This window comes from Triplophysa rosa, linkage group LG2 (genome assembly GCF_024868665.1).
Source record: "Triplophysa rosa linkage group LG2, Trosa_1v2, whole genome shotgun sequence".
NCBI classification, from domain to species: Eukaryota; Metazoa; Chordata; class Actinopteri; order Cypriniformes; family Nemacheilidae; genus Triplophysa; species Triplophysa rosa.
The window spans coordinates 32,853,599-32,873,574 of NC_079891.1; the positions used below are offsets into that span (position 1 = coordinate 32,853,599).

The following is a 19,976-nucleotide window of genomic DNA, read 5'->3' on the forward strand; positions in this document are numbered from 1 at the left end:
TTTATAACAAAGAAGTGCTGACATACTCCACCCCCTGAGATAAGAAAACAACAAGCCATGTCTTATCAGTTACTTCTGAAAAAGCCTGAACTCTAGAACAAAAAAAAGGAGCTATTCTTACGTTGCGCTTGTTCAGCTGGTTCACTTTATCTGACTGGCCAACCGTTTCATTACAATAAAATGCAATCTTTTTGACAAATATGTATTTATTATGAGTGTTATATTTTAATACATATTAGGGGGTGTGTAACGTGGTACTCAAAGCATTTAAGTATGCTTTAATTTATGCTCAAAAGTATGTATTACACAAATTATTGTTGTTCAAAACAACAAATATATACATCTCATATTCTTATACTACAGCAAATGTGCAAACACGAAACCTAATTTAAAACAAAGATTTATGGAAACGAAAGTGATTTTTGGAAAGAAACAATTAGGCCGTAAATTCAGCAGAGAAAAAAATCATCCATATAAAACTGGGTCATCCAAATTCAGACGACTTTACAAAGTATGACTTGAATTACTTTTCAGCAAACATCAAAATATGTTTTCTCTGTGAAGCCTGACCCGAAAGAACTGCAAAACAGATGCCAGCCTAAGGGCCACTCAATATATCATAAGGCATGGCCAAGCCAATGTTAAAGTTGTAACCGGACGACTCGATGTAGTTTGACCTGCAGATGGGCAGAACATGATCCGGTGCCGACGAGTCCATAGAGAAATCATAGTGACAGATCAGTCCCCTGTGTCTACAGAAACAATACAAATACAACATAAATAGTCTGTCAAACAATAGCAAAGATAACACAGCAGGCATCTGTAGTCACCGTCGGTGAGCGGTGAGGTCATCGTCTGTGATACAAGCCCCACGAGGCTGCTTCTCATCAGGGATGTTAGCCGTCACTAGAGTGCTGCCGTTAAACTCTATATGTCGAACTGGGTGCCTGTACACAGACAGAAGAGTCTGATATCCATGTCGATTATACACGAAACTGTATCATTCATTCAATTTGATTTATATAGCGCTTTTGACAATGTTGCATTGTTTCAAAAACAGACAAAAAGTTAGTATTAAAATAACAAGGGTGCTCTTGGTTGTTGACGGAGATTGCCTGGAGCTGGGATGATCAGTCAAGTCCACAGGATCTCGCAGGAGGACGGCAAAAAGAATTACAAAAGAATATTTAAAACTAAAGTCTTTCTTTGTATTGGGGTGTCACAATATACCGGTATAATTGTGATTTTACATTTATGCATTTGGCAGACGCTTTTATCCAAAGCGACTTTGGATTGTATTATACATTTGTTTCTGACTACATGCAATCCCCTGGGATTGGGATATTTAATTAATATAAATATTAATATGAATTTATATAATTATTCTATTGTATAATAATTGTATTATATAAATGATTTGTTGAATTTTGTTGTATGTTAATTAGATTAAATAAACAATTTCTTGAATGGGTCATGTAACTGTGTCGCATTTATAGAAACCGTATGGTCCATTGACATCTAGCGGTTGAGCTTAATATAAAATTCAAAATATTAGCGAGGCAAGTTTAGCCACGAAACGGTTCTTCTCGGTTTCTTTTGCTTGTTATCAGAAATAATCTACAGGCACTCTATTCTTTGCGGATGTGTAGAGAAAGTTAAGGGCAGTCCACAAACGTGCGCATGCGCAGTAACCTTTGTTTATGTTGTTGCTTTGAACCCGTCTGTACGGTTGCCAGGGTGTTCTGGGTGATTTTGTCAAGTGAAAAAAAGAAACCCTCAACACTCAAAAAAGTCTAATTACAAAGTCAAGCAGGATTTGAGGTTTGAGGTCATGTCCATATTGGAACAAACAAGCGAGTATCGTTACCTGTTGTGCATTTCCCAGAGTTTGGCTCCTATCCTCATCTCCCACACACTGACCAATCCCTCAGCACCACCACTGACAATCTTCCAATCATCTGCCTGGACGGTGGTCACGCCCATGTGATGGGCATATAGAGACACAACTGAGGAGCCGGTACGCAAGTCAAACACTCTCACACTGAAACAGAAGAACGAGTAAACGTCATTACTTGTACACTGCGCGACGTGTCAGTAGCAGAACAGAATTTAACTGTTTTTCTTGTGAGTATGTCTCTGAAGAAATACAACTCGGTTTTTCAGAACATTTGTCATGTCGGTAAAGCTGACAGTCTCACAATCTCTTCCTCAGTTCTTGGGCAGAAAAAAACTGCAAAGTGCACCAGACTTTATGCCAATATTCTCAAGTTTGGCTATGCAAGACTAATATGTCCGAAAAACGACAATACGACAGCTTTATTCCCCTAACAGAACACCACTGCGAGTTGACATTAGTGGCCAGTACAAAGAAATTACTTTTCCAGACCCAAAGGAGCTCAAATCCATCTGTTCTCTTTAATGGTACCAAAGGCAGCCAAAAGATGACTCCATGCCGGCGCTTTCCAAAAGATAATCGGCAAAATTTAATTTTGCTTGGACAGAAAAATCACTTAGAGCACAAAAGATATTAGTCACAATGAATAGTTAATGCATAGGCAAGCAGGATTTAATGTTGTGAGTAATTATGGGCTCGTCCTTATCTGTTGCTCTTGTTTAATTTTACCGAAGCATTTATTCTTGTAAGAGGGTGTAATGTATTTACCGGCTGGTCATTAATCTAATGCTAAGAGAAGATCTAGTGCTACTGAGCTGTCAGCCGACAGGCTTTTTTTAATTCATCAAGAATATTGGTGTCACGCAGCTAAAATCCCAACAACTGAATATAACGGGAGAGACGAATTCATGCACTGAGAATGCACATCTGCATAAGACACCTGTGCAGGGAGTTAATATAGTGACAGAATGTTTTTATAATGCAAAAACAAAACGTCTTAAAATGAAGAAATGTCAATTAAAATCATACGCAAGCAATCTGAAAACAACATTGATTGAACAGGAAAATGATGTTGCGTTTATAATTACAGTAGAATGCTCCTTTCTAAACATCTCATTTTCAGTTCAGTATTTTCAGTTTGTTTTTAGCAGTCAGCAATTCACTGCACAAAACACAACTTACCCTTAAACAGTTTCAATGTGCTACTTTTAGTTAGTAACATTTGTGACCCATTTGTAGGGAAAACGAATACTATGGGAGTCAATGGGGGATGAGATCTGTTTGTTTACTGACATTCTTCCAAATATCTTCCTTTGTGTGTAGCAGCAGAACAAAGACATTTATACAGGTCCGAGCGTGACTAAATGATCACAGAATTTGAATTCATATATAATATGCTATTATTATTATTGGGACAATAAAGACCTGCTACCCCAAAGTCTATGGCGCTTTATTATTAACCACCTGTTATTCCATTTTTCATGTCTTTATTTAGTTAAAAATAGATGCCTGATACGTGATGTGAAAATGAAAAGGCAATACGTCACAACTACGTGTCTTTGGTAAAGTGCCGTCGTTTTTACACTCCACATTTTTTTCTTCGACGTCCAATAGAAACATTTCAGAGTTTCCAAACTATTGACGGGTACTGTAATTCAGTGGTTCTCAAACTGGGGGCCCCGAGATGGATCCAGGGGGCCACAGATTTTGTGGCATTTTATGAAATATAGAAATTGATCATAGATTTTATGCAATCAAACATCAGAAAAATAAGACCACCAGACAAAAGAATTGATGTTTCAGCATTGTATAACCGAATATGTTTTTGTTTAAATAAAAATGTTAAATTTAAGATTATAAGTCTTTATTTGGGGGGCCGCAAAGCGATGCACTCTACACAAAGGGGGCCTTACAACGAAAAAGTTTGAGAACCACTGCTGCAATTGTACTATTTCAGAGCAATTTCTTTAAAATTGTTGGTCACATTTATCCATAAATGTTTCTGTTTTTATGAGCAAAACACAAGCTCTCCCTCTCTTTTTCTCTCTCCATGCACAAAGCTGGACACATATCACTTATGGCTCCTTCACGCTGTGTAAACTTCCTGTTCAGATGTTTAGCCAAACACAATTCTCTTTTCTTTACAGCCAGATCCAATCAGGCACCAAAACACACAAACACACAGAGCCAAGCTTTATCTGTCCTATTCCTCTCTCTCTCTCTCTCTCTCTCTCTCTCTTCACAGCGCAGATGCTGAAAAACCGGAGAGAGCAGGACTGATGCATTAGGTCCTGGCCTTCGGCCACACTTATAAAGGGCAGGACCCAAGTCTCATTTTCTCTGGGTTGTTTTGTGTTTTGCCCAGAGTTGGATCAGGTGGGGTCAAATTATTCCAGCCAAAATGAGTCTCGAAGGACCATCTCGTTTCATTTATCCATCAAAGATGGACAAAAGGTGAGAGTGTTCGCTTTGTCAAAATTGTGGCTGGAAGAAAAACAAGAAGGGATGCTTTAAAAGAGGCCGCAGCTGGCCATAGAAACATCAGGTCCTCATTCTTGGCACTCCATAAAGTATCCGAGCGAAGATGCAGTCGGAATTTATTTACAAAGACCTGCCAAGCAACTCTCCACCTGCCAAAATAGCGCTCCTGCTGTCACGAGTGTCAATGAAATGGCTCTTTATTCAGCGAAGACTAATTGAGACGCAGACATCGGATGTGGACGGCGCTCGTGGTTCTGCCGGGCAGATGCACCGCGTCTATTCTAGTCTCCGGGATCTCTTTGTCCGCTTAATCAATAGCCCTCGGTGATGCCCCACTGACAATAACGCAATCCTTTCAAACCGAGAGCTTTTCATCATTACTACCCCCTCTTCTGTAAGTGCCTGCAGCTTTTCAGAAGCTCTCTGCGAAATTATTTTCAAGGTAAGCCAAAAATAGTTGAGAGCGAGACCGAGTGCTCGCACCGTTTTTGAAAGGAACGCAGCTGTGAGAAAAAAGTTCTTCCACTTTGGAAAAGAATTAGATGCGTTTTATTTTTTTGTGCTGTAGTCTTGGTTATCGGATGTGCTTTGTTTGCATCTATTAAAGAGACAGTTCACCCAAAAATTAATTCTGTCATTATTTACTCACCCTCCTGTCATCACACAAAAAAAAGATATTTTGAAGAATGTCGTCACAACCGAACAACAGCGATACCCATTCATTTCTATTGTAGGGACACAAAACTAACGCAAGTCAATGGGTAGCGGCGTTGTTCGGTTACCAACATTCTTCAAAATATCTCCCGTTGTGTTCTGCAGAAGAAAGAAAGTCATACAAATGACAAGAGGGTTATTAAATGATGACAGAACTTCCCTTTCTGGGTGAACTATCGCTTTAATGTCTGTCAGAAACTGACGTAAGCGCCCAAGTTGCTGTCGGAGCTTTGGCCTAGCGGTTAGCGCAAATGTCGGTCACATTGAGCCATGAAATTCAGGAGACACATGTTTGAATCTGGTAATGTCCATTCTCTTCAGATGAAATAAGAAATCTGAAATAAGAAATCAAATGAAGACTATTCCCAAAAGTATACACTGATAAAAACAACTATTAGGATTTACTTAATTATTTGTGTTATTTGCTTTATTAAGTTTTCACTTAAATAAACTGTGTGCAAAAACTTGAAAACATTTTTTAAAGTAAAATTTACATACGAAAATTTGCGCAAATAAACCCCCTAAAAAAGTAAATCCTACTACTTGTTTTTTTTTCCAGTGTACCTGCAATGCACTGTAAGTCACTTTGGATAAAAACATTTACCAAATGCATAAATATACAGTATACACAATATGATGGTTTTATATTTTTATCTAGGCAGGATTTTTTTACTGCATTATAATAAACATAACCTGTTAGAATTGTCAATGGTAATTACAAACAAAGTCTAAGAAAAACAAGTCTGTCATCATTTACTCACCAGACAGATTTTGCCCCCCATTGACTCCCATAGTAAGAAAAAATACTTTATCATTCTTTTTGTTCTGCTGAACACAGAAGACATTTTGAAGAATGTAGGACAGCAAACAGTTCTGGGGCACTTTTGACTACCATTGTATTTTTTCCTACTATGGTAGTCAATGGGGGGGGGCAAAATCTGACTGGTTTTGAGCATTCTTGCAAATATCTCTCTCTGTGTTCATCAGAACAAAGACATTTATACAGATTTGGAACAACTCGAAGGTGAGTAAATGATGACAGAATTTTCATTTCTGGGTGAAGCATCCCTTTAACGCCAGCTGCATGTGTAAATGAGAGCGCTACTATCTGTCAAAACTCATCAAACGCTCCCTGTTTAAGAAACTTACAGAGGTTTCAGTATGCCAAACAGATGACAGAAACGTGTGCATGTGTGAACGTAACAGAGATAGATGAGGTACACATGTCGTGTCGTACCGCCTGTCTTTGTTTCCACACACCAGCAGGTGAGGGGGGCTGTCTCGCAGGTTGACGCAGGTGAAGTCCCCCGCCGAGTTCCCCACGGTTATCTCCGACTGGCTGGTCTCCAGGCTGTACACCTGAATCTGACGAGAGAGAGGAAAACTCCTGGTGTGATTGTGAAACTCACAGGATTTTTTGTCAGGCCCACAGCTTGCATCCGCAGATGTCTGCCAACACATTTCTCATGTCTTGCGAACTTTTAACACACATTTCAGGCCGACACAATTAGTTAAAGAAAAAACAGAAGCAGTCTGTTTCACTAAAACTATGTCAAATGAAATTTGCTGATATTTTTATATGGGCCGTTGAATTGTTAAGTACTTCAGCTTTAGGGCACAATTGCGACAATTTACCGAATTAACACAAAAGCCAGCCAATCATATACAAAGATTTATACAACAGACGGTCGTCGTGTGGACGTATCGTCTGGGAATTATTTGAAACTTTTTTTGGAGACCCCAAAGAAAAAAGTGAGTTCAACGATCAACGCAGTACCCCCATACAGATGCCGCAACCCACCCACATCTCCTCCAGATACTATAAGCATCCGAAGCTCGTGACTAACCCCACTCAAATGAAAAGTTTTCTCTGAGGTAATTCAAACCAAAGAGAGATTGGTTAGGTGATTGCATCAGCTGCCATGTGAACACCGAGTAAAGGAAAGTCAACGGTGCGGCCAAATTGGACACAAATTATTGAGGCAACAGATAAAGATGTTAAACAAAAGAGAAGAGGGAGCGCATGATGTCAGGATTGAGCTCGTGCCAGCTATTTAGTGCCTTCGGTTTGGGCCAGACACGAGTAATTGCGAGCCACCGTGTTGCCTGCCAACATCCTTGAAAGAAACCAAAATGACAGCCAATGGGAGTTTATCATCAGACATCAGAAATATGCCAATATTCTGTAATTATTAAGTTAAACATTTACAGCCGCGGAAAAAATTAAGTGACCATTTCAGATGATTCTGATTTTAAAAAGTACTATTTATAGGTATGTGTTTAGGTAAAATGTGACCTTGGACAACACATTTTTACATCGTCTGAAAGCTGTATAAATAAGCTTTCCATTGATGTATGGTTTGTTAGGATAAGACGATATTTGGCCGAGATCTGAAATCTGAGGGCGCAAAAAAATCTAAATATTGAGAAAATCGCCTTTAAAGTTGTCCAAATTAAGTCCTTAGCATAGCATATTACTCACAAAAATAAAGTTTTCAAATATTTATAGTGGATAAATGTACAAAATATCTTCATGGAACATGATCTTTACTTAATATCCTAATGATTTTTGGCATAAAAGAAAAATCGATCATTTTGACCCATACAGTGTATTTTTGGCTATACTACAAATGTTCCCGTGCTACTTTAGACTGGTTTTGTGGTCCAGGGTCACAAATGATAATTTTTTATTCATTCTGTGAACTACTAACAATATTTCTCCCAAATTTCAAATAAAAATATTGTTTCTATGTGCATTTATTTGCAGAAAATGAAAACTGGAGAAACAGGTCAAAATAACAGAAAAGATGCTCTGTGTACCTCAAATACTGCAAAGAAAACAAGTTCATATTCACTTTTAATCAACACAACAGTAATGTACATGTATTTAGAAAAAGTTAAAAATGTATTTTTTATGTGATAACCTCGATTTTCATCATAGTTTTCATGCGTCTTTCACATTGCTGTTGGATGACTTTATGTCACTCCTGAGGTTTGATTTTGATGAAATGGAATGGACACAATACATCTAGAAATGCTGATTTGAAATAAAAATTTGGAATGCTCTCTTAATTTTTTCCACGGTTCTATATGTACTGTATATAGGTTCACACTGATCCGACAAATGTCAACAAATACCAAGAAATAGCAACAAACTTTTTTGGAATTTGTCGGATCACTGTAAATTAGAGCTGTTCCGACCATAAAACAATAATAAAATTTGTAAAAATATACTGTATATATTGATGTAGAGAGCAATGTAAGGTATATAATAATAAAATTATCATCATAAAATATAACATTACAAAACTTTGATGTTTGCCGCTTAAATGGCAAAAATCAATCAAACAATTGTGTACAATATGGCACCTATTAAACTACCCTTACAAAAATGAACCATGGTGGTTTAACTATAGTAGAGTATAGTTGTTGGTTTTAGTAGTAAAACAAACATTGTTTCTGAGTATCTGCAATCCCTGGAATTGAACCCATGACCGTGGCGTTGCTAGCGCCATGCTCTAACCACTGAGCTACAGTAAATTCACCCTTGTTTTACTACAGTAATCTTGATATTTGTAATAAAACTGTGGTTATAGAAATAAATTGTTCAAATATATATATGTATATATACTTTATAAAATGACAAACCCAATTATTGGGTTGTAAATTAACTTATGCTGGGTTATAAACATTTTCTGCGTTGGGTTGGTCCCTTTGACCCAATGCTTGGTTGAAAATAGTGTATACTAACTAACTTTTACTGTAGTAAAACTATTATCATTTTTACAATAAAACCATGGTTAATTCTTAAGGGTAAAATGAAAAACGCTAACGAATGAAAGATGGCTCACTGTCGAACTCGTGTTTTTGACAGGTTTTAATGAGGCGCATACAGTATGTCTTCTCATCAAATAACACACACACATTTTAGATCAGCAGTGTTGGCGCCGACACATCTTACCCCCTAGCAACTTGAAAATCATGCCAACATGTAACACTACTGACAGAGACATGACATCACGCTGACAGGAAAGAGCTAATCATGAATTCGCAAGTTGCACAAGATGGGGCCGGTGAGCTTTTGGGACGCCAGGGTCGGAAGACTAATTTCCCGTCGTATAACACTGTATTAAAAGAGGATTTTTGGCTGGCAAATATGGGTGTTTTTTAGATAAAAAAGAAGAAAGTAATATATAATAAGCGATATGACAGATCCTCTTTACATTGCTGAGCACTTCGTTAAGCCAAAACAACTCGATAGTGTTATACGACCGGAAATTAGTCTGCCGACCCTGGCGTCGCAAAAGCTTAGCGCGGCACCATCTTGTGCAACTAGCCCATTGGCAGAATGGAAAGATGTAGACGACTGCAGATGTTGAGTGACAACAGGAAAAACAGACAGTATGGTTCCATTCTTATGTTACAATATTTAGTAATTAATCAATAAATATTTCCTTCCTAAAATATCAGACGTAAAAAAACACCATTTTAAAATCTTTTCTGCATTTGAGGGTGTGTCTTTGCTTTGTATTGTTATGTTGGAAACTGTAAATCTGAATAATACATATTTTAAAAAATTATAATAATTAATAATTGTATAATAAATTAATTATAATGTACCTTCTTTATAATTAAGCTATTTTCACTTTCAGCTCAATTTGAGCCTTTTTCTTCTCTAAACAATGTAAGAACTTTGTATGTCAAAACCCCTAAGGATGAAGGGGGATGTTTTGTTTTCTCCCTAATTTGTCACTTTGGAAAAAGTCTGCTGCTAAATTAATAAATGTAATTGTATTCTTTACCATAACCAAGAGTATAATTCAGTTATTTTGCTATATAAATACGGTAATCCAACAGCACCATCTATATATCAAAAGTACCATTAATAACATCACCCCATATATCATCAATAAACCTATTAAACCATTATAATACAGCGGTTTAATTGTAAGGCAATACAAAATCTGTTTAAAAAGGAAAAATGTACAACATATACAACAAGAAAAACTTGATTACTGCCTTCCATTTAACAGTGAAACAAGACAATTTTCCTGCAAGCTGACATTGATAAACTGGCTTGTCGTTCACCCTCCCGGTCGGCTCTAAATATCCGTCCCGGTTCGGTTAATGAGAGTGTTTAAAGGGGGTTGATGTCAGTGGACAAGAGCCAAAGCATTGTATTGTACAACAGGACACCATCTGCATCCATCTATCAGGCACTCATCTGATTACTGTCAACATCTACAGCCGTCGCTTCACTGATAAACTACTACAATCCCTCACGTGAGCCGGGCTCCCCCCGAGACCCTCGCTGTCTGTAAACGGCTGGATAAACACCATTGAGAGAGGTCCGTTGTGATTTGGAGAGGTTTCTTTTAATCTCTGCTTCAAGCAATGGTTCACATGATGGCTGATCTTTAAATCAGGAGAGGATCGCTCGGGTTTAACCTCAAAGCTCTTGAGAAATTTCACACAGCTGTTTCTCAACGTTACGGTCACATCAGTAAGGATTAGTCTAGACTAACCCAGATTTGTGATTCTTTTATTTTATACTCTTTAGATAAGAATTATCTTTAATGTCACTGCAATGATATGATTCATATACTGTATATATGATTCATGATACTGGGTTCACCATTACGATTATATAACAATGTTTCCACATTGAAACATCATTGAAAAGATTAAACAGATTTCCAAAACATTAACAATTTTCAGTAACATTTTTACTGTATGTACAATTTTTTAAAGAATTAATTAAACAATGAGTATGTAAATAAAAAAAGGAATAGGACTCTCAGTGGAACTGAATGTTAAGAAAGGAGTTAAGCAAGCTAAACCCTAAGAGAGAACTTTTTAAAGCAATGGCCTACACAAGATGGCGCCGGTGAGCTTTTGCGACGCCAGGGTCGGCAGACTAATTTCCAGTCCGAGTTGTTTTGGCTTAACGAAGTGCTCAGCAATGTAAAGAGGATCTGCCATATGGCTTATATATTACTTTCTTCTTTTTTTATCTGAAAAACACCCATATTTGCACTGTTATTCGACCGGCCATTAGTCTGCCGACCCTGGCGTCCCAAAAGTTCACCGGCGCCATCTTGTGCAAATAGCGAATTAAAGCACAAAAAACATTAAAACATGTATGTTGACATAGATCACATGTTGGTCAACCAATAGGATTAAACAGACGTTTATAGCGCTATGATGCATATTTAAAATTTTTGGTACTGCAATATGTCATGCCACAATATTCTTACACTCCAAATTTGTATACACTTAATTTTGTTATCTTTCTTTTGAAAGGACTAAAATTTCATAAAATAAATAATTAATTGTCATTTTAACCTATCATTAGTACTTTATAAATATACAATTTTATAAATCTATTGACAGTACTAGCATTTTTGTAAGGTGTCATTTCCATATATAGGTTTAAAGGTCCAGTGTATGAAATGTAGTGGCATCTAGTGGTGAGGTTGTGAATTGCAACCAACGGTTCACTCCACCCCTCCCTTTCGAAGCACTACGGCAGCTCTTACAGGACAAAGATGTCGTTACGTTTTCTCTTCTTTGCCGAAGGAGATAACATATTTACAAAACGTGCTCTGTAGAGCAGTTTGTCCTTTTAGGGCCTCTGTAGAAACAACATGGCGAATTCCATGTGAGGGGGCCCGCGGTGTATGTAGACAGAAATAGCTCATTCTAAGGTAACAAAAACATAACGCTTCATTATGTAAGGTCTTTATACACCTCTGAAGACATTGTTATGTTTATTATATTGCATTTCTGTCAATAGATCCTCCTAAAACCTACACACTTGACCTTTAACAAATCTTTTCCAGTCCCCCAGAGGTAGATGCTCCTCCAGTTGGGAATCATTAACCTGAAAATAACTTCTGAGCTTTGTGGTGGTAAAGAGAGTAACCAGGGACCGTTTTGAGAGGTTCTGGGACCAAACTTTGGATTCATTAGGTTGCAGGTTCATCTCTAAGACAACATGAACAACGAACAACGTTTTGTTTGCATGTAACTTTGGGAATACATCGACACACTGCTCCACTGGTGAGCTCAATTATCCAAACATCAGAGACTGACCACATGAGATCAACATTCCCCACTTGTTGATAACGTGTTGGTGACCGTGTTATGAATTCTGCTGGGAAAAATAAGACTGGGTTTAAACCTCATGGGGATGGTCTATAAAATTTCACCACTGCGCCCTGTGCCACTGTCAGCCTTAGGTTACTCAAGGGGAATTGTCCCTAAAAGCATACAATCACCCAAAGCTACTTTAAATAAAAGCTTATTTTAGCATATTTTTTTGTAAACTTGCAACATTTCTTTATCATTATTAAAGGGACAGTTCACTTTCATCATTTACTCACCCTCATGTCATTCCAAACCTGTATGACTTTTTTTCTTCTGGAGAACACAAAAGAAGATATTTTGAGTAATGTTGGAAACCAAACAACATTGGCCCCCGTTGACTTCCAGTGTATGAACACAAAACCATTGAGACATTTCTGAAAATATCTTCTTTTGTGTTCCACAGAAGAAAGAGTCGAACCGACATGAGAGTGAATAAATAATGACAGAATTTTGACTTTTTGGTAAACTAGGCCTTTGTGTGTTATTAATTGATCTGTGCTTGTGCAGCTACCTTGTTGCCGCCATCATTCATCCCCCATCCACAGCTCTTGACCCCCAGAGCAGCTTTGGAGGCCGTCACATCTACACAGGTGACCGGGTGGCCGTACACAAAATGAAGAACATTTGGTTCCTCTTCCTTCCGTCTGGAATCCAACAAGTAAACACTTTCACCTGCCCACGCCGTGACCAAAGGGAAGTCCCGCCTCCCTGGCACCACCAGCACTCCATCTACCTGAAAGACACGGGATATCTCAGGATTCTTCACAAGTACTGATACTGACCGATATTTATACTTTTACTTAATCGATTGTCAGGTGTAACGATCGATGGCACCATCTTGTGGGTCTCAAAAGAATAAAGCCCAAAAAGTGCATTCAACATAAGACTTAAATGAAGTAAAATTAAGTAAGTAAAGAGAATTAAAACCATTGTGTGATTTGTGCAATACTTCCAAAAGTATGTCAACATATTTTGTAACATTAACGTCATTATTACATCTCTGTGGAAAATAACGTAATATGGAAAAGATGCAGCATTTCGAAAAATAAAACGTATCAGACACTTACACAAATATCCTCTGTCATAAAAAATCAATATCAGTCAATTAAAGATGGCATTATGAAATGTCTCGCAGGTGCAAAAATCAATCTCTTTTTTATATAAATGGACGTTGGATTGAGGAGGGATTCATGAATAATTCAAACTTATAAAGAAATAATAAACGTACAGGTTTGGGTAGCTGAATGAGACATTGTGATCTCCAGTAGCCCTGCTCATCTGTGGAGTCCAGGCGAACCTCTGGTCCTGATGCAGAGGCCAATGCTGGACAGTCTGGGCTTAGATCCAGAGCATGAACCCTCTGTAGGTGCTGGTACTGATGAATGGGTTCAAGACCGGTTTCAGTGCTCCAAACATCTACACCACCTAAACAAATAACAACAGACACATAAGGTAGAGGTCTCCGACCCGGGCCCGAAAAACTCGCGGGCTAATGTTTAATGAATAGCCTCGGGTTCGGGTCGGGTTCATAACTAAAAAAATATATAGGCTATATACAAACAAGTTTGCATGCCTGCTGCGCTGCGACCACAAAAACACACACTTTTCGCATAAACTGTTCTGCGCACGTGCCCCCGCTCTTGTCCTCGTTGTCACAACACAGCAGGTGATGGTAAGATGAGTGCGATAAGGCAAAATATTAGCGATGGAAACCGTATTACAGTTCCAAATGATGCAGGGAAAGCTGCACTCTGGAAGAATTATGATCTTGTCATTACTGTCAAGACTGGCCCGTAGTGTCCTCAGCATCCCTGCAAGTGACGTTAGCAGCAGCAGCAGCAGTTCACGTCGGGTTCGGGCTTAAAATGTAACTGTAATGGTCAGGTCTGGTCGGGTTAAACAATCTCGGGTACGGGCCGGGTTCGGGCTTTCGTTTAAAGCCCGTGCAGATCTCTAACATAAGGTGCTTCACCTCCAACAGCAACCAAAACAGGAACCATCGAATAATGAAATTCTCCAAATACCAAACCTAATAAATGATGTTGTCCCAGTATAATTTGGATTTGAAAAAAACATCTTTATATATTAAAAAAACCATTATAAGAAGAAATTTAATTTGAATATAAAATTATAATTATACTTTACATGTGAAATAGTTTAGAATATTCTGACTTATTTCTTGATTTTAAACTGTTATTTTGTGTTAGTTTGTTTGTTTTAAATGTTCAAAATCTTTCATCTTTCTATTTTCCAGGTTTTAAACACATTTTTAATTTAAGATTTTAAGGTCCCACAATTTGAACCTCACTGTCTAAAATGTTACAAAGCCAGTTTAATGTATTAAATAAGAAGTCTCACCGTTCTCATAAGCAGCTGTGGCTATGGTTTTATTGATGCGTACAAGACTGATGTGAGGCGCTGGACTCTCGTTTCTGATGGAGTGCGTGGAGCGCAGGTAAGACGTGTCCCAGTGAAGTGTGTCCCACAGACGGACATCACCAGAGGTGTAGCTACAGAACAAGAGAGTGATACACTGATTTCGGTGAGATGACAACTTAATAGAACAAGACAACGGTAGTTAGACAACGGTAGTTTGCGTGTTGACAAAATGTTTATATGCTCTCCTACTTGTAAGTCGCTTTGGATAAAAGCGTCTGCCAAATGAATAAATGTAAATGTAATAGATGATTGAAAACATACATATTTTGTTACTTTATACCATTCATGGTCCTATGTATATAGAATATCACACATACCCAGCTATAACAAGCCCAGCACAGGAACTGACATCACACAACACTTTTCCTAACTCGTACTGTAGGTTGCGAATAGACCCAACACGATTCTGTTGGCAACAGAGCAAACACACTTAGTTAAGATGATCGTTGTAAAGACAAATGCTTAAAGTCAAGGTTTTATGCATATGGCTGTCCAATCAAATCTAACAAATTTCATTCAATTACTACAAATTAGCCTCAATGCGATCTAGTGATGTAGCTCCTTTTTTAATTTGAAGATGTTTTACCTTCCAGTTCGATTTCACGGTGTTCTCAGTGTTGCATGCGTCCCTGAGCGTGCTCTTCCAGCAGGGGGAGTCAGAGATACTTGCCCCGCTGTGAAAACCTTCCTTCAGACACAACCTGTGCCACAACACCTCATCCTCAGCCAAAACCTTCCAGGATTTACTAACCTGGAACAAAAGTAAGAAAGAAAAAGACTGGAATATCAATATCACAAAACATTTTTGATCATTCTTAAGGCTGAAAACTAAAATTGTGTTGCTTTGCGGCACTCTAGATCAAAGCCCCTGACTAGAATACCAATATTAGATCAGAATAGAATAAGTAGAGTACAGTAGGATATAGTAAAACAAAAAAGAATAGAACCATCTATTAAATGAATATATGTACATGTAACTAAACAGAAAAGAAAGGAATAGATTATTATAGAATAGAACAGAACAGAACAAATAAAACAGAAATGAACATAATAAAATATAACTAAATAGAAAACGTCAGAATTTAACACAACTGAATAGAATAAAACTTAACAGAACCGAATTTAATGTAATAGAACAGAAACTAAAAGAACAGAACTGAATAGAATAGAATGAAAAGGAATATAACTTACTGAACTAAACAGAATAGAATACAAATGACCAGAAAATATCTAGATACAACAGAACGAGAATAAAACTGAATAGAATTTGCATTTATCTGGCTTTATATATTTACCTGAGCACATCGGCCCAGGTCTGTTCTGCTCAGAAACTGGAAAATCTTCAGTGCCAGTTCATAGGGCAACTCCACATCAAAGAACGGGATGTCATTCACTTCATTCTGAACACATTACAACACAACCGATGGAGATGTATTAAGACAACCATGACTAAACACCAAAATCGCAGTACATCATGATCAACCACTTACCAAATCCTGAATGAACTGCTCAAGCAGTTTATGGCATGAGCCGCTGACTTTTTTGGGAGGCGCGCCTTTGTTGATCGCATCGCTCTCGGGTGCGCGCTTCCTGCGCGTTCTCTCCTCCTTGATCCTGTCCAGCAGCGGACTGGTTCTGCCGTCCAACAAACCCTCGGCGATGGACACATACTGCGGCTGATCTTTGGGCCTGGGTTGAGTCTGTTTCTGCCAGTAGCTTGTGTTTTGATCAGATGGACTGTCCTTACTGTGGTGTCCAAAATATCCCACTTTGTCTTTACTGCATTTCTCGGTCTTTAATTCATGTTTCCAGTGCTCTCGGAAGGCCGAAAGCTCGTCGGCTTCCATTCCAGTTTACACAATAGTCATGTTGTGTTTTCATTCATGTTGAATAATGTCGTATTCGTTTGCGAGACTTGTGGACTACCGCTGTTAACGTCAAAACAAACGGCGGTCCGGTGGCGAAATGGCGCCGGGTGGAACATTGCGGGACATTGAGTTCCGCACGGCGCGCGCCTGACCCACCCAAACAAACAATTATTCAAAACACGAGACAATGGCTGTGTCAAGAAAGACTTGTAAGATGCCCACCTACACCGCTTTTTTGGGATAACATAGATGCGTTTTATCCACTTAAGCAGCAAACGATTGCCAACCGTCTATAATGTCCAATATATAAGAATTTACGACAGTTATAATACAAAATACCACACATTATTTTACCTTTTTAGTAATTCATCTAAACAGGAGTTCACATTTAATGCACAAAAATGCATATGTAAAATAAAATCCCAAAACACGCTTATTCTGTTATTCTATTCAGTAATACTATAATGCACATTCTGTTCAATATGCCAGAAATGCACATTTATATGTTATTAAACACACGCCAATATTATACATAAGGCATGTTTTTTGTTCCTATTCTATTCTTCTTGTGTTGTATTTCGTTCTGCATTCCAAAACGAACAAAATAGAAATGTAGCCTATACGCAGAACGTAGTAACAATGTATAGAAATAAACAAAACGACATTCCCCCCAAAATGTCATTTTATTTTTATTTTCACAGCCAACGTTCTTTAATAACGTTTACATCCTTTCACGCAGAAAAATGCCCACGTTTTTATGCACAACACGTTTTAAATTATAGCTACATAAGGCTTGCTTAAGTCTGTCATGCAATTCATATCAAGAATGAATGTGAATTGTACGACCACCCCTCGAAAAGACAAAAGCTGTTGATCAGAGAGAAGTGAGGACATTGAAGAGTTAACCATTACCTCTCTCTTAGGGGAGATGGTGATGTAAACCCTAAACCATGTGACACTTTAATAAATAATACAGCCGACAGAAACAAACACACACTGTTCCATCGACAGGCGAACAAAACACGATTCTCTGCATCCAAACCGAGATTTCAGAAAGAAAAGAAGAATAGATTATAGACGATGTGCTGTCTGCCGGTGGAGCAGACTCTGAGCGCGCTTGGAGACTCCGTGCGCGCGCACGGATGCGCTCCGCTGCCCTTTGCGCACCGACTGCGCTGGATCGGCGACCAGCTGCAGAAGAGATGGGCTGCAAAAGAGAAAATCATCGAGGACGAACGACGAAGCGACGGGAAAAACATCATCAGAAGCTTGCAGATAGTGTGCACGGTCATTCAAGTGACGCTTCTCGTGTTTTTAGTCAAAAAGCGACATCTGTAGGTGAGACGATGCGCACCTGATCTAAAGACAAGCAGCAACAGGTAAGAACGAGCTGACAGGTGAATAACATAATAGGCCTACATTAGAGAGAAGATGAGGATTTTTGTGCTGTACAGCATGTGCAAATTCTAGATAACTCTTAAAATGGCCGTTTTTTGAAACATGGAAGTATAATGGATTACCAAAGTGTGTTAATGATGTGTAATTTGTCAAATATAATCCCAGCCAATACAATATTTTCTAAGCACGTTTTGGTAGCATTGAATGTTTTAAACGTTCAACTAACGATGAAAGATAAAACGTGATTTAAGAACGTGCAGCACTGACAATGTTTATAAAATGCTCTTTCAACGCAACTACGGCAAGAACGTTTTTTGGTAACTTTATGGGAGAACTTGTAGAGAACGTTCCTTATTAGCTCTGGTGTGGTTTTGACAAATCTAAACATTTCAAATATGTAAAATGAAATTCATCTTATTAAATATGCACAAAGTTTCTTTTCATTTTTTGTGCAATTAACAACTCAATGGTTGTCAAAATGTTATTTGACAAAATATTTTTTGAACATTTCCCTCCTTTTAAGATGCTTAGTAACAACGATGAAATCTACATCTATTATAAAACATATTGTTAAGCAAAATCTCACTTCATTGATGCCAACCAATGATAATATAATAAAGAACAATGAGACAATGGTTGTGTCAAGAAAGACTTGTAAGATGCCCACCTACACCGCTTTTTTTGGGATAACATAGATGGTGGTATGCATCATACATATATACTGTATGGTGGTATGCATCATAAAGAAAATGTAAAATTCCTCAACTGTTTTTTGAAAGTGTGGTAGTTAAAACTGCAAATTGTGAACTAGTTTTAAAATCCTATTTTATATCTGTAGAAGGGCCTACACGTTGTTTATTATGTTGTTGCTTGTATGAACCAGCAGGATTTAAAATATTCACAATGAAACAATCGAAATGAAAAAGAATGTTTTTAATATTTAGATCTTTTCCTGCTGTAGAGGAATCTTCAGATTCTCTTGGGATGACCTGCTTCAGATTGAACAGAGAAGAGAAGGCAGAAACTTGTTGTGGAATCATTGGGTCAACATTTTCTCATCCATGTATATCACAACGTTTGCAGTAGTGTTGTAATGGAAACATGCAAACCCCAGACACACCTGTGCTGTACATTACAAGCGCACCAATCACATTCATACCGTATGAAGACCATCGCTCCATCCCGTAGTGTTCTTGATTACTGAAACACAACATGCTGATGTCACCTAGTACGCGTTTGTTTGGTAGAACTCTTGAGGTCAGTGTAGTCAAACTCAACGTCTCTTGGGAAACTTTTACAAATAAAGGCTGATGTCATTGTCCCCTGGCATTTGCGAGGAAATGTTATAGCACTATGGCAATAGGAGACTCGACTCAACTTCCATGACCTTTCATGACAGCTGAGATCTTGTTGTTTTTGCGAGACATCCCAGTAGGGATTGAGGGGGGCTTGTGCTTTGGATATGCAAATAAGCAACTATTTGCAAGAGTAAAATATTAAAATATGATTAAAGGTCAAACTTCAGAGGAGAACTACCAAAAACACTGTTACCAAATCCTCTCCTCTGCGAAATGCACTGTAACGTTTAGTTATAAACTAATGTAACTATGCCATTCAATATCGGAGCTGTGATTTTGTTTCTTTGATGTTTTTATGAGATATTTATTGTCCTTACATTTTACCGTACTATTCTAAACGGAAAACATACTTATACTGTAGAATGATTTCAATTGTATTTTGACATGGATGTTTACAAACAAAGACAAATCATTTTTTAGAACCTTTTTAAAGGGCTTCTGGCTTGATTGTTTGTGACAGTGTTAAATCTAGAAATTTGTCATGAATGAGATTTCATGGGAAATGTGAATCAAAGGGCATGCTACTGATGTTTACATAAGCTACAATCTTTTATAGTTAACGTTACTATCATGTGTTTTAAACATGTTTTACCTCTGCTATTTTGATATTGTGAATTTTGTCATTTATGAAAATAAAAAAAAGCTTTAAATATATACCCGGAGAAAATGTGAACT

At 37.9% G+C, this 19,976-nt stretch overlaps 1 protein-coding gene across 3 annotated transcripts; it reads right to left on the bottom strand.

The window, feature by feature from the left end:
- Window positions 1–85: 85 nt before the first annotated feature.
- Window positions 86–16,643, bottom strand: fbxw8 (F-box and WD repeat domain containing 8). 3 transcript variants are annotated; one of them, XM_057326530.1, is made up of 11 exons: window positions 16,168–16,639; window positions 15,973–16,077; window positions 15,264–15,428; window positions 14,995–15,083; window positions 14,597–14,748; window positions 13,467–13,663; window positions 12,750–12,971; window positions 6,327–6,454; window positions 1,868–2,041; window positions 831–947; window positions 86–752 (listed from the first exon to the last, which is right to left on the bottom strand). In XM_057326530.1, the coding sequence occupies exons 1-11, from the start codon at window positions 16,522–16,524 to the stop codon at window positions 599–601; spliced, it is 1,860 nt and encodes a 619-aa protein (XP_057182513.1). In that variant the 5' UTR covers window positions 16,525–16,639; the 3' UTR covers window positions 86–598. The 3 variants fall into 3 exon arrangements, with proteins under 3 accessions (XP_057182513.1, XP_057182527.1, XP_057182519.1); XM_057326544.1 differs by lacking the exon at window positions 1,868–2,041 and having other exon boundaries at window positions 16,168–16,643; XM_057326536.1 differs by lacking the exon at window positions 831–947 and having other exon boundaries at window positions 16,168–16,642.
- Between the last annotated feature and the right edge of the window lie 3,333 nt (window positions 16,644–19,976).

Bases quoted from the DNA above. Each gene is read 5' to 3' on its own strand.
- fbxw8 (XM_057326530.1), bottom strand. From the start codon at position 16,524: ATGGAAGCCGACGAGCTTTCGGCCTTCCGAGAGCACTGGAAACATGAA. The intron at 16,078-16,167 runs GTAAGTGGTTGA...TAATGTGTTCAG, and splicing joins AGCAGTTCATTCAGGATTTG to AATGAAGTGAATGACATCCC. The intron at 15,084-15,263 runs GTAAAACATCTT...TGTTGCCAACAG, and splicing joins CCGTGAAATCGAACTGGAAG to AATCGTGTTGGGTCTATTCG.